This window comes from Acomys russatus, chromosome 14 (assembly GCF_903995435.1).
Source record: "Acomys russatus chromosome 14, mAcoRus1.1, whole genome shotgun sequence".
Taxonomy (NCBI): domain Eukaryota; kingdom Metazoa; phylum Chordata; class Mammalia; order Rodentia; family Muridae; genus Acomys; species Acomys russatus.
Window position 1 is genome coordinate 15,404,342 of NC_067150.1, and position 12,840 is coordinate 15,417,181.

General features: G+C 49.6%; 1 protein-coding gene across 1 annotated transcript; it reads right to left on the reverse strand.

Moving 5' to 3' along the window:
* Positions 1-8,040: 8,040 nt before the first annotated feature.
* Zglp1 (zinc finger GATA like protein 1) lies at positions 8,041-12,729 on the reverse strand. The gene is made up of 5 exons (XM_051155973.1): positions 12,287-12,729; positions 11,356-11,709; positions 8,854-8,936; positions 8,398-8,491; positions 8,041-8,218 (listed from the first exon to the last, which is right to left on the reverse strand). The coding sequence occupies exons 1-5, from the start codon at positions 12,424-12,426 to the stop codon at positions 8,089-8,091; spliced, it is 801 nt and encodes a 266-aa protein (XP_051011930.1). The 5' UTR covers positions 12,427-12,729; the 3' UTR covers positions 8,041-8,088.
* Between the last annotated feature and the right edge of the window lie 111 nt (positions 12,730-12,840).

The window sequence follows — 12,840 nt, forward strand, 5'->3', positions numbered from 1 at the left end:
CCATCCCCAGCAAGCTGGAGCTCCTGAGGAAAAGATTGAAAGAAGCCGGACTGTGCCAAGGAGCTTCCAGAAGGCTTTCAAGCCCGGGGAGCCGTTCCCAGAAGACACCTATGACAGAACAACCCAGGTGAAAAGGAGCAAGCCGGCCCGGGGGCTGGTAGTTATCCTCCATTCTAAAGAGGGTATATTCCTCCCCAGCAAAAGGTTATGTTAGGGGTAGAGATGGTTTGCCCAGTCACAGACTCCCTGAAGGCTACAGCTACATCCACATGCCAGCCCAGGGCCTGTCTGACCCAGGGAGCCAGCGGGAGCAGCAGGGGAGAGCAGGACCACTTTCTTCTCTGTGCCCGGTTAGGTCTGAGCAGATTGAGTGAGGCTCACTGAGTTCCTCAGGGTTGGGGAGTGTGGGGAGGCTCTGTGGAGGAGCTCCAGGATACAGAAACACAACGGCTCAGAGAGAATGACTGAGGGTTACAGCAGCTGATTTAGAGCCTTCCGTCCATGCTCTGTGGAGAAAGCAATGGATTGGGCATCCATGCTGTGCTAGCTAGACCTTGCTATGTTTGACTTGAGTGTCTTCCAGCTGTGAGCCTCTGGGATCACCTGACACCTGCAGAGAACAGGTGACAACTTTCAGAGTGCTACACCAAGGTTGCCTCTGTCACCCATCACTTGTTATGGGATGGTGGCTCGGGATATCACCTTGTCCTGCCCTCTAGAGGAACTAGTGTGTGTGTATGCTTCTATGTAATATATATTGTATCTATAAAGTATATGTGCTTATGTATAACATATAATACACACATACACACGCACATGAAGGGGATTATTAGAGTGGCTTACAGGCTGTGGTCTAGCTAGTTCAACAATGGCTGTTTACCAACTGAAGGTCCAAGAATCACTAGTTCAGCCGGGCGTGGTGGCACACACTTTTAATCCCAGCACTCGGGAGACAGAGGCAGGTGGATCGCTGTGAGTTTGAGGCCAGCCTGGTCTACAAAGTGAGTCTAGGATGGCCAAGGCTACACAGAGAAACCCTGTATTGGAAAAACAAACAAAATAACGACCAGTTGGTCAATCCGTGAGGCTGGGTGTTGGAGGCTGATCTTCAGTATATGCCAGACTCCTGAAGAAGAAGGCTCTAACGAAGGAGTGGACTTGTTCTCAAGAATGAGAGTAAGCAGGCAAAAAAAAAAAGTTTGTTTCTTCCATGTCCTTTATAAAGGCTGTCTGTAGAAGGTGTGGCCCAAGTGGGAGCCTGGCCTCCTCAAAGATCTGTGTTAAGCCCAACGGTGGTGGCACACACCTTTAGTCCCAGGAGAGGCAGACAGAACTCTGTGAGTTTGAGGCTAGCTTGGTCTAGAGAGAGAGTTCCAGGTCATCCAGGGCTGCACGGAGAAACCCTGTCTTGAAAAGCCAAAAAATAACAAAATAACAAAAAATAAAATTAAAAATTAAAAAGTGGGTTAAAATCTCCCGCATGCCTCATCCATGGTATTGCACACAGCATTGCTTCTGACCTAGTCGCTCCTTCCTGGCATTACAGCTTCCTTCTTCAGGAGTCTGGCATATACTGCAGACCAGCTGAGACAGCCAGCCTCAATGGGCTGACCCACTACTGGACTGTTGGACCTTCCACTGGGCAGAAGGAATACTGTGTGGAACACCATGCATAATCCACTCTCTAAGTCCACAGATGGTGGTTTTGCTGGAAGCATTGCATGCAGGAAAGGCAAATCCATAACCAGAATAACCATTATCTACTCCAGTAAGGACCAAGCATTGTCCTTTCCACAGAGGGAGTGGTCCAATGTAGCGGACCTGCCACCAGGTCACTGGCCGGCCACCCTGGGGAATGGTGCCATACCTAGGGCTTAGAGCTGGTCTCTACTGTTGTCAGATCTGGTATTCAACAGCAGCTACAGCAGATCAGCTTGGTGAATGGAAGTCCATGTTGGGGAGCCCATGCATAACCCCCATCTCTACCACCATGGGCACTTTATCCAGGGGTCCATAGGGCAATGTCAGGACTGGTAGGGAAGGAGTCCACAGAATGAATGGGTGGTCACTTGATCACGAAGGCTTCCTTGCCTGAAGTCACCTTTTTGATGAGCATTTTGCCTCGCCCAGGTTGATCCCCAAAACAGAACCAGAAGACTTGAAACCGCTGTAAACACAAGAGGAATCTTTAATTCAGCCCAGGCTGGGCCACACCTGACCCCAAATCAAAGGTCTCTGGAAGCCACCCTGGGCGTTGACCTGGCGGGGCTTTTTATAAGTTCCTCCCTCCCAGTGCCTCCCAAGCAGGGGGGATCCTCGTTAACATAAGGGGGTCTAATGCCCAAACGATTTAACTTCTGTTCTCCTTTTTTGCTATTTGTTCAGAGAAGTGTGTTTCTTAGTAATCCCACCTCCAAGGGGCGGGTCAGTTGCTATCAGATAATGCTATCTTTGGTTGCAGCTGTGAGCTTGAATTTTTTTTTCTTTTAAGCCTGTTTCTTCAAAGAACTTGGAGACCCTTAGATAGGTGATAGGCCATTTGTGGTGGCCTGTTAAGGAACATTATCTTGTTAGCTCATGCACTCCCCGGTTACTTCCTGGGACTGGCTAACTGCCTGTCTCTTATATCGGGGTTTAGGCAATTAAAAAAAATCTTTTAGGCCTCTCATTCTTTCAATTTCATGGGACACACATGCTCCCATGTAATATTTTTACACCCTTTGCCTATATGGAGTGATCCACACACTTTTTCCCCCGGATGTCTTTCTCATCGATTTTCCAGTCATGCTCTTTCCAAGTCCCTGAGCATCAGCCAATCCATCCGTGAACAATCACACATCTGACTATTTCTCCTTCCAAACAAAATGTATGACCATATGTGCTGCCCGAAGTTCTGCCCTCACTGGTATCTTTCAAGGCTGTCCCAAAGCAGACAGCAGTTGTCTGCTTCTGTATGGTGCCTGCATAACATGCAGAACCATCAGTAAAGCAGGCCCTAGTCTTCTCTTCCTCAGTCAACCAATCACAGGGAACACCACGAGGCTATAGGTGCATGCTTGGCATCAGATAGCATCGTAATTGGAGTAGAAACCATAGGCATTTGGGTAACTTCTTCATGTAACTTGCTTGTGCCTTCAGGACCTGCTCGGACCTAATCACATATATACCTCATCCATTTGATAACAGATTGCCACCGTGCACATCCTACTTTATGACTTGGTGGATCGGATAATGCCTAGCTCATGATGGACAGCTTAGACCACATAGTAACTTGATGACCCATTGTCAAACATTCAGTCTGTTTGACTGGTTGGCTCAAGAAAATGCTAGCGTGGGTTTGCCATGTAAAACAGACAACATGCTTTCATTTGTTTGAGAATTCCTCTACTTATACAGATCAAACAAAAATGCAGCAGGCAGCCACATGAGGTGGCGCACGCCTGTAATCCCAGCACTTGGGAGGCAGAGGCAGGCAGATCTCTGTGAGTTCGAGGCCAGCCTGGTCTACAAAGTGAGTCCAGGACAGCCAAGGCTACACAGAGAAATTCTGTCTATTTCACATCTTACAGGATTAGTGAAGGGTATGATGTCTGAGCTTTCCAATGAGGAAAATTAAGTTTTACATGGCAAACCCACTCTAGCATTTCCTTGACCCTTAAAAATTCCTTCATCAAAAAAACCAACCAACCAACCAACAAAAAACCCACCACCACCACCAAAACAAAATCCTTATCAACACTGAGCCAAGAAATACCAGGCATCTCCAAACCTTTTTCGGTAGCCATCTTTTAGTAAATGCTTCAGCCAACCAGTCAGACTTTTGACACTTAAAAAACAAAACAAACAAACAAACAACCACCTCTCTAAGCTTCCATATTGAACTTAGAATCTCCACTCAGATGGTCCATGTCAATAAATGCAGCCTAATCCACTTTCAAGTTCATATTCTCTCCCCCCCCCCCCCCCCTTTGGTTTTTTGAGACAGGGTTTCTCTGTTACACAGATCCATGGCTGTCTTGGACTCACTCTGTAGACCAGGCTGGCCTCGAACTCACAGCGAACCGTCTGCCTCTACCTACTGAGTGCTGGGATTAAAGGTGTGCACCACCATGCCTGACTCTCACGCTTGTTCTCTGGAAAGGGTTGTATTGTACAGATGACATAAAGCTAACCTCATTGTGTTTTTGTTTGTTTCCAAGTCAGGGTTTCTCTCTGTGTAGCCCTGGCTGTCCTAGGCTCACTTGGTAGACCAGGCTAGCTTTGAACTCACAGAGATCCCCCAGCTTCTGCCTCCCGGGTGCTGGGATTAAAGGTGTGTGCCACCATGCTTGGCGTATTTGGTGGGTTTGCACACCCAGAAGTAAGCTCAGACCTTTTACCCTGTGTGATGGTTTGAGTAGGTATGGCTTCATACAATGCTTGGCACAGAAGGAGTGCCACTATTAGGAGCTGTGGCCTTGTTGGAGGAAATGTGTCACTGTTTGGGTGGGCTTCAAGGTCTCCTATGCTCAAGTTTGGCTCCCAGCACTCGGGAGGCAGAGGCAGGTGTATCTTTGTGAGTTCGAGACTAGCCTAGACTACAAAGAGAGTTCCAGGACAACAAAGGCTATTACACAGTGAAACACTGTCTCAAAAAACCAAAAACAAAGCTGGGCATGGTGGTGCATGCCTTTAATCCCATCACTGGAAGTCAAGAGGCAGGTGGATCTCTGTGAGTTCGAGGCCAGCCTGGTCTACAAAGGGAGTACCGGACAGCCAAGGCTAACACAGAGAGACCCAGTCTTGAAAAACAAAAACAAAACAAAAGAAAGAAAGAAAGAAAGAAAGATATGGAGGATGTCACTGTTCCCATGGACAGGGGTGGGAGGGAGGGTGAGAGGAAAAAGGGTCCTTGCTGCCTGTAGTCAAGGACATCTCAGGGAGGACAGGCCAAGGACCAAGCTGTTCAATGGGTCACCATTGCACTCAGCAGGGGATCAGGGCTAAAAGCCTGACTAGAAAACCAGGCGCCTGGGATCTGCCTAGAGGTAACAAAACAAAAAGAAAAACCTGAGCTGAGGTCAAGGTCTCCTCCTCAGGAAGGGGAGGTGGGGGTGGGGCAGAATCCGACATTATCATAAAACCCTAAGGCCTAGAGGAGCTCCAACCTTTACCCTACAGTCTTCATGTGAGCTGACCACCAGGGGAGTCCCTGAAAACCCACAAACCTTAAAAGCCACTGCTACTGCCACGAGCAGAAGGTGTATTGCTGAAGACGCCACATGTGCATACTCTGGCGGTAGGACATGGAGAAATTAAGCTGGGACTGAAATGGAAACTCCCACCCTGCTGCCTGGCTTTGGTCGTTGGTGGAAAAGGCCTTGTAGGTGGCTACTGGAGAACTGTCCCCGACACTCCTGCTGGGCTATGGACCCTGTACACTAAAACACAGGATGTGCCTGATGGTGCAATAGTGGCTCAGCCATCATGGGTAAGACCAACAACCTTCCAATTGGATTTAAGGCTCCACAAGCGGGAGTTTGCATGTGGTACTGTAAGCCAGGACCAAAACCTGCGGCTTGGGAGATCATAGGTCCCAGTGGAAAAGCAACTTCCATGTTCTACTAAATGGATGTGAGGTGCCTGGCGAAGTGTACTCTGAACGCGTGTTTACACCTATAGATCACGGTTGTCACAGGCCTAAGCTCATAGCGACTGAGACGCTCCTGAGACGCTCCTGAGAACAAGCGACTGTTACTCTGGTGTGGTGGCCTATTTCTTAGCCACAGGTGGACATCTACAGTCACCCCCACCAAGGCTCAGGGATCACCGCCGAAGAGGAGGAAGAAAGAATCTAAGAGCAGAGGGAAGGCGTGGAGTACTGTGAAACAGTTTCCTGAAACATTCCATCCTGTGGTTCTTTTAAAAAGGGAGGTAAACAACTCAAACTAGGGGCCTAGGGGTCCCGCTCAAACTAAGGCACCAGCCAAGGACAATACAGGTGGTAAACTTTAAACCCCTACCCAGATCTAGCCAATGGGCAGAACATTCTCCACAGTTGAGTGGAGAGTGGGATATGACTTTCACACAAACTCTGGTGCCTCACATTTGACCATGTCCCCTGGATGGGGAGACCTGGTGGCACTCAGAGGAAGGATAGCAGGCTACCAAGAAGAGACTTGATACCCTATGAGCATATACAGGGGGAGGAAATCTCCCTCAGGAACAGTCATAGGGGAGGGGAATAAGGGGAAAATGGGAGGGAGGAAAGAATGGGAGGATACAAGGGATGGGATAACCATTGAGATGTAACAAGAATAAATTAATAATAAAAAAAACCAAAAAAACAAAAAACCTCAAACTAGCTTCATGGAGTCCCTAAAACTGACCAGACTTGCTAGGTCCTTCCACGCCAGAGCGGCAAACCCACAACGCAAAGAAGACTTGAGACAGACCAGCCTAGAAGAAACAGGAGCCAGCTGAGCTGCCCGGAAGAGGTTTAGACCAACTGAGGCACACGGAGGGGACACACTCCAGCCTGCTGAGCTGCCCGCGGCCTGGGCAGTGTGCCTCAGAAACAAAGAACGGAAGGAAGACTCTGAGTCCCATTTGTAACACCACGGAGCATCTGCCTGTAATCTTAGCACTGGGGAGGCAGAGACAGGAGCATCTTGGGGTTCACAGGCCAGGCAGCCTACCCAAACACTGAGTTCCAAACTCAGTGAGAAATTTTATCTCAAAAATTAAAAAGAAGAGGGCTGGAGAGATGGCTCCAAGGTTAAGAGCACTGGCTGTTCTTCCAAAGGTCCTGAGTTCAATTTCCAGCAACTGCATGGTGGCTCACAGCCATCTAAAATGAGATCTGGTGCCCCCTTCTGGTGTGCAGGCAGAATACTGTATACAAAATAAATAAATCTTTTTTTTTTTTTTTTTTTTTTAAAGCTTCCTTTTAAAAAAAAAAATTAAAAAGGAGGCTGGAAACATGGCTCAATGGTGAAGAGCGCTGCTGCTCTTGCGGTGGACCCTGGCTCAGAAACTCCAGTTCAGGTAACCTAGCATCCTGTGCTGACCTGAACAGGCCCCTGCAGGCACAGATACATACACCTAAAAATAAAAAATAAATGTTTTTTCAAGACAAGGTTTTGCTATGTAGCACTGACTGTCTTAGAACTCTCTCTGTAGAGCAGGCTAGCAACTGCCTCTGTCTCCCGGGTGCCACCATGCCTGGCAACAGTCAGGGCTATTACACAGAGAAAAAAACCAAAGCATACCAAACAGACTGACTGTATATATACAATCTATGGTTTGTACCACCCAAAAGAACAAAAGAGGAAACAGCCCTAACCTCTCCAGGCTGGGGGAAGTACGCAGGGTTATATAGGGTGGGACCCAGACCTCTTGAGTAGCTCAACCTTTAGGACAGTGTTAACAGCAATAGTGAGCATTGCCTCTGGTGGGCTGGACAGCTCAACAGTGAAGATGTCTATAGCTAAACTGGATGACCTGAGTTCAATTCCTGGAATCCACATGGCGCCAGGCGCGGTGGCACATGCCTGTAATCCCAACACTCGGGAGGCAGAGGCAGGCGGATCACTGTGAGTTCGAGGCCAGCATGGTCTACAAAGTGAGTCCAGGGCAGTCAAGGCTACACAGAGAAACCTTGTCTTGAAAACATGGCCTCCCCCCTCAAAAAACCCCCCCAAACCAAAACAAACCAAAAAAGAATCCACATGGCTGTGGAAGGTGAGAACCAACTCCTGAAAGTTTGTCCTGTTTTCTGAAACCGTACCATAGACAGACAGACAGACAGATAGACATAGACGTACACACATACGCAAAAATGTAAAAGAAAATCCAAAGTAAAACATAATTAAAAGTAATCATTTCTGAAATGATTTCCTTTTATTTGGGGTTCAGCAGGGACTGAGTGGTGAAGGGAGAAGCCAGAGGGTGGGTGACCCCCACAGGTGGGACTCTGCGCCTGAGGCTCGACTTTCCCACTGGGATCCTTGCTAGCCTCCAGGCAGATTGGATGGTCCCAACGGGCTCTACTCGTCTACGCCTCTCCTTGAGAAACTGAGGCAAAAGTGACTTGTTTATATGAAGGGGCTACAGTTCCTGAGTTGGGCCTAATTGGGGGTCCTGAGACACCCCACACCTGCCACACAGCGTCTTGGGCTGGATGCTTTTCCTTGGAACCAGCCAGCAACTGGAACAACGGGTGCCATATTTCTTGTACCTGGAGGCAGGAGTGAGAGAGTAGGGTATAAAAGAAACCACCATTTAGAATGCATGGGGAACTAGAAACCACCAGGAGGAAACCATTTTCCTTAAAAGGTGGCTGTTTTTCTTTCCTGCTTCCCACACCAGCTAAGCCCAAGTTGACTGCCCCATTCCCAACACCTCCAGGGTGAGGACCTGATGCCACAAGCATTGCACAGGGGGGTCCCATCTTCAGCATCTCTCCAGAGTGGCGTCCTCTGGGTCCTACAAGAAGCACAGCGCCGGGGCCCTGGAGGTCAGAGGTCAAAAGGCACAGGGTCAAAGGCCAAAAGTCAATTCCAGAGGCTTGTGTCAGGCAGAGAGTTTCAGGGGTGGGGTGGTCTCTGTTAACGCTTCAGTAGCTCTGGGCCTGCCTTCTGTGTTGTCAGATAGAAGGCAAGAGAGAGCCGGAAGGAGACAGATGGTGAGTCAGGTGGTAAATCTCGGCTGAGGAGGAAGCTGGGGGTGGGGGTGACTCAATCCTGGGCGAGGGCTCCTCTGAGCAGGTCTAAATGAGGAATTGGGATGAAGGAGGGGACTCGGGGAAAGCAGGGAGGATGTGAAAATGGCACCCTCACGATATTCCTAGCTCACATTGTGGTTATATCTCACCGAGGGCCTCATTGCCTCCTGGGCTGACAAGGGCCTTGGAAGGGCTCGCAGGGAGCTTTTGTGAGCAACTTCTGCCAGGCAAGCTGCAAAAAGAATAAGACAGATAGCATTGGGGGACTCTGGAAGGTGATCCCCAAAATGAATATTTCCCAGGTCCTCACACGCCCAGGCAAACACTGAGCTATTTCCAGCTCTCTCTCTACTTATTTTTCCTACTTTTTTTAAAATCAAATAATTCTATACACTTATTTATACATATACTAAATCACAATAGAATGTAAAAGTAACGGTGTCACAGGAAAAATTAAAATGAATAAATTCTCTCTTTACTTTTTGAGACACAGTCTTAGTAAGCGGCCCTGCTTCAGCCTCCAGTGTGGCTGGGGTGACAGGCCTGCACTGTTCCTTGTTTCTCTTGCTGTTGAGACAGGGTCTCTTTTTCTGTGTAGCCTTGGCTGTGCTAGACTCACTTTGTAGACCAGGCTGGCCTCGAACTCACAGCAATCCACCCGCCTCTGCCTCCCTAGTGCTGGAATTAAAGGCTTGTGCCACCAAGCCCAGCTAGGGTCTCTCTTTATAGCCAAAGCTGGCCTGGAACTGGCTCAGCCTCCTGAATGCTGGGATTGCAGGTGGGGGCATCATGCCTGGCTGGAAACAGAAGGACCTCATGGAGTCCAGGCTGGCTTGTACTCCCTATTGGCCCAGAACTTCAGGCCCTCTCAGTTCCATCTGGGAAGTGCTCCCCACGCCCCTGCAACCTGGTTTATACAGAACTAAGGGACAGAACCTAGGGCTTTGTTCCACCCGCTGAGGCACAGCTCCAAATTAAGATTTACCATCAAGATTAACAGGCACCCCTCAGGAGACATCTGATGTCTCAAAGTCCTGGTTTTGTACCCCACTAGTAGCAATGAAATAATTAGCATTGTATTTAGTCAGGTAAATTACATTTCTGTAATTCCGGTCTCAAGAGGTTGAGGCTGCAGGATTGAAATTCTAGGTTAGCCTAGTCTACATATGAGACCTTGTCTCAAAAGTTAAAAAAAAAAAAAAAAAAAAGTAAAGTGTTGTTGGTTTTTTTGGTTGTTGTATTTATTTATTTAGAGATAGAGACAGGGTTTCTCTGTATAGCTCTGGCTGTCCTGGAACTCGCCTGTAGATCAGGCTGGCTTAAAACTTGTAGAGATCTGCCTGCCTCCCAAGCATTGGGATCAAAAGTGTGTGCCAACCACCACCCAACATTATTTTGCTTTTTGGAGGCAGGGTTTTGTTTGTTTGTTTGTTTTTGGTTTTTCAAAACAGGATTTCTCTGTGTAGCCTTGCCTGTCCTGGACTCCCTTTGTAGACCAGGCTGGTTTTGAACTCACAGTGACCCATCTGCCTCTGCCTCCCGAGTGCTAGGATTAAAGGTGTGCACCACCATGCCCAACGAGACAAGGGTTTTCTATGGAGCCCTGGCAGTGCTTGAAATTCTCTTTGTAGACCATACTGGCCTTGAACTTAGAAATCTGTTTGTCTCTGCCTCTCAAGTGCTGGAACTAAAGGTTATTTTAAAAATTACTTACTTGTATTTATTTGGGTCTTTTTTGTTTGTTTGTTATGTTTGTTTGGTCGCATGAGTTTATTGCATTGAATATGCAGAAGTCCCGTGAGGCATGGTCCACTAGAACAGGAGGTGCAGGCAGAGGCGCTCTCTCTCTCTCTCTTTTATTTTTGTTTTTTTGAGACAGGGTTTCTCTGTGTAGCCTTGGCTGTCCTAGACTCACTTTGTAGACCAGGCTGGCCTCGAACTCACAGATTCTCCTGCCTCTGCCTCCAGAGTGCTGGGATTAAAGGAGCTCTCTTTTTTGTTGTTGTTGTTTTGTTTTTGAGACAGGGTTTCTCTGTGTAGCCCTGGCTGTCCTGGATTTGCTTTGTAGACCAGGCTGGCCTCAAACTCACAGCAATCCACTTGCCTCTGCCTCCCGAGTGCTGGGATTAAAGCCATGCGCCACCATGCCTGGTGAAGCTCTCTTTTAAAAAAACAAAAAACCCGTTTTTATGTTTATGTGCACTGGTGTTTGGCCTGCATGTATTTGTGTGTGGGAGGGTGTCAGAAGCCCTGGAGCTGGAGTTACAGATGGTTATGAGCACGCAACTGGGAACTGAACCTGGGTCCTCCAGCAGAGCAGCCAGTGCTCTTAACCACTGAGCCATCTCTCCAGGCCTAGGTGGATTTGTTTAATTTTTTTCTGAGCCAGGGTCTAGCTATGTATCCAGGCAAGATGTGAATGCGCTTCTGCCCTTTCCCAGCATGCCTCTGGACACCAGCTCCCAGCCTTTTCACTCTGACTGAAGCCAGAGACTCATTAAGTTACACAAGTTGGCCTTGAACTCACTCTGCAGCTCAAGTCCCTCCTCGGTCTCCCAAGTGGCTTGGATGACAGGCCTGTGTGACCAGCCCCGGCCTAAGTGTACTGCTATTATACTTAGGCATACATTATCATGGCTGAGAGTCCCTACCTGTAGGTGGGTACAATCTGGAGGCTAGAATCCGGCTGTATCTGGAACTCCAGAGTCACCCCCTTGAACCCGGGATCCACCTTCTCAATGCCCTTTCGGGGGCTCAGCTGCTTCCGTGGTCTTCTCTGGAGTGAGGCCCGGGAAGCAGCACTGGAAGTTTCCAGTTTGGGGTACTGTGTACTCTTGATATTTCTTGCCATATTTAGGGCGTCTGACATCCCTATGACCATGAGCTCCCAGCACGGGCCCAGGGCCTGGGTGGCTGGCGAAGGGGGCCCTGGTGGCCCCTTTTCCTTCTCTTGGAGGAAAGGCAGTGCTGGGCTGACTGAGTCCTGGCATGCAGACCACAGGGACCTGGGGATAAGAGGCGGTAAGGCGTGGCCACCCCTCTCCTGGGGGCTTGGATTTGATAGGTATGGAGGTGGGTGGAGCATCACCCAGTTGTTGCAGCTCCTTCGGTAACCCCGCGCTCCACCTAGGGTCAGATTCTTCTTGGGTTATTAGGTTTAAAAGGTGCAAGATAATTGTTAGCCGAGACCGATTTCCCACCGTGGCTATCAACTCCCCATCAGCGCCCCCCTCCCCCAACAAAGCAGGGGCCCACCCTAGGCAATCGGCCCAATTTACGCTGCTGTCTGTAGCAACCATTGGTCAATCATCCCATCCACTACTGTTTTGTTAGGTTACTCTCATCACCCCACGGATGATCTCTCAAGGATCACGGATGGCACCTCCTTGGGCCATACAGCCACAGTAGAGTGGGTGGGATGGAAATCACCTGTCCCGTTCTGTAAGTAGAGGCTGAAACTTGTTACATGTTCGTAAAGGAACAGGCTGAGAAGCCGGGGATCGTGACCCCTCCATCTCTAGGCCTGGATGTAGAGGAATTAGCTGGGATGGGCGGTGGAGGGCTCCCCCACGCCCCACGCACCTGCCATTGGGAGTGAGGCATCTCAGGGCTCCAGGCTCCAGCGCGGGGGGTCGACACTTCCGGAACGATTCGGTGTCCAGACAAGGTGGCGCCAGAAGTTCCTGCTGGCGCGTCAAATCACGGGCTGGTGCCGTCTCCATGCCCACTCTGGGCCCAGCTGCAGAATCTCTCTGCCCCGCCCCCCTCCCCAGGAATAAACTCGAGGATGAGGGAGGCGAGGGTGATGACGAAGGGCGCCACCTGGGCGGAGCCGGGCGGCGTAGGTCACGTGGGGGCGCTGTTTGCACCTGGGAGCACTTTTTGCAGTGGCTGCCAGGAGCCTCAGCTGTGTGGCTCAGTTAACTGAGTGATCAGGAAGGTTCCCATGGGTGCCCCCTTCTTTGCTAGCGATCTTCTGATCGCTTAGCACAGCGCTGTAGATCCCTTCTCTGTGGCCGGGGTGGGGCCTGGACACGCAGGGGGCGTCCCCAGGAAGAAGAGCTTCCCGGGGCGCTGTCACGGTGGTGAAGGAACACCCTGGACCCCTGAACTCGGAGCTGGGCAGACCGGGTCCC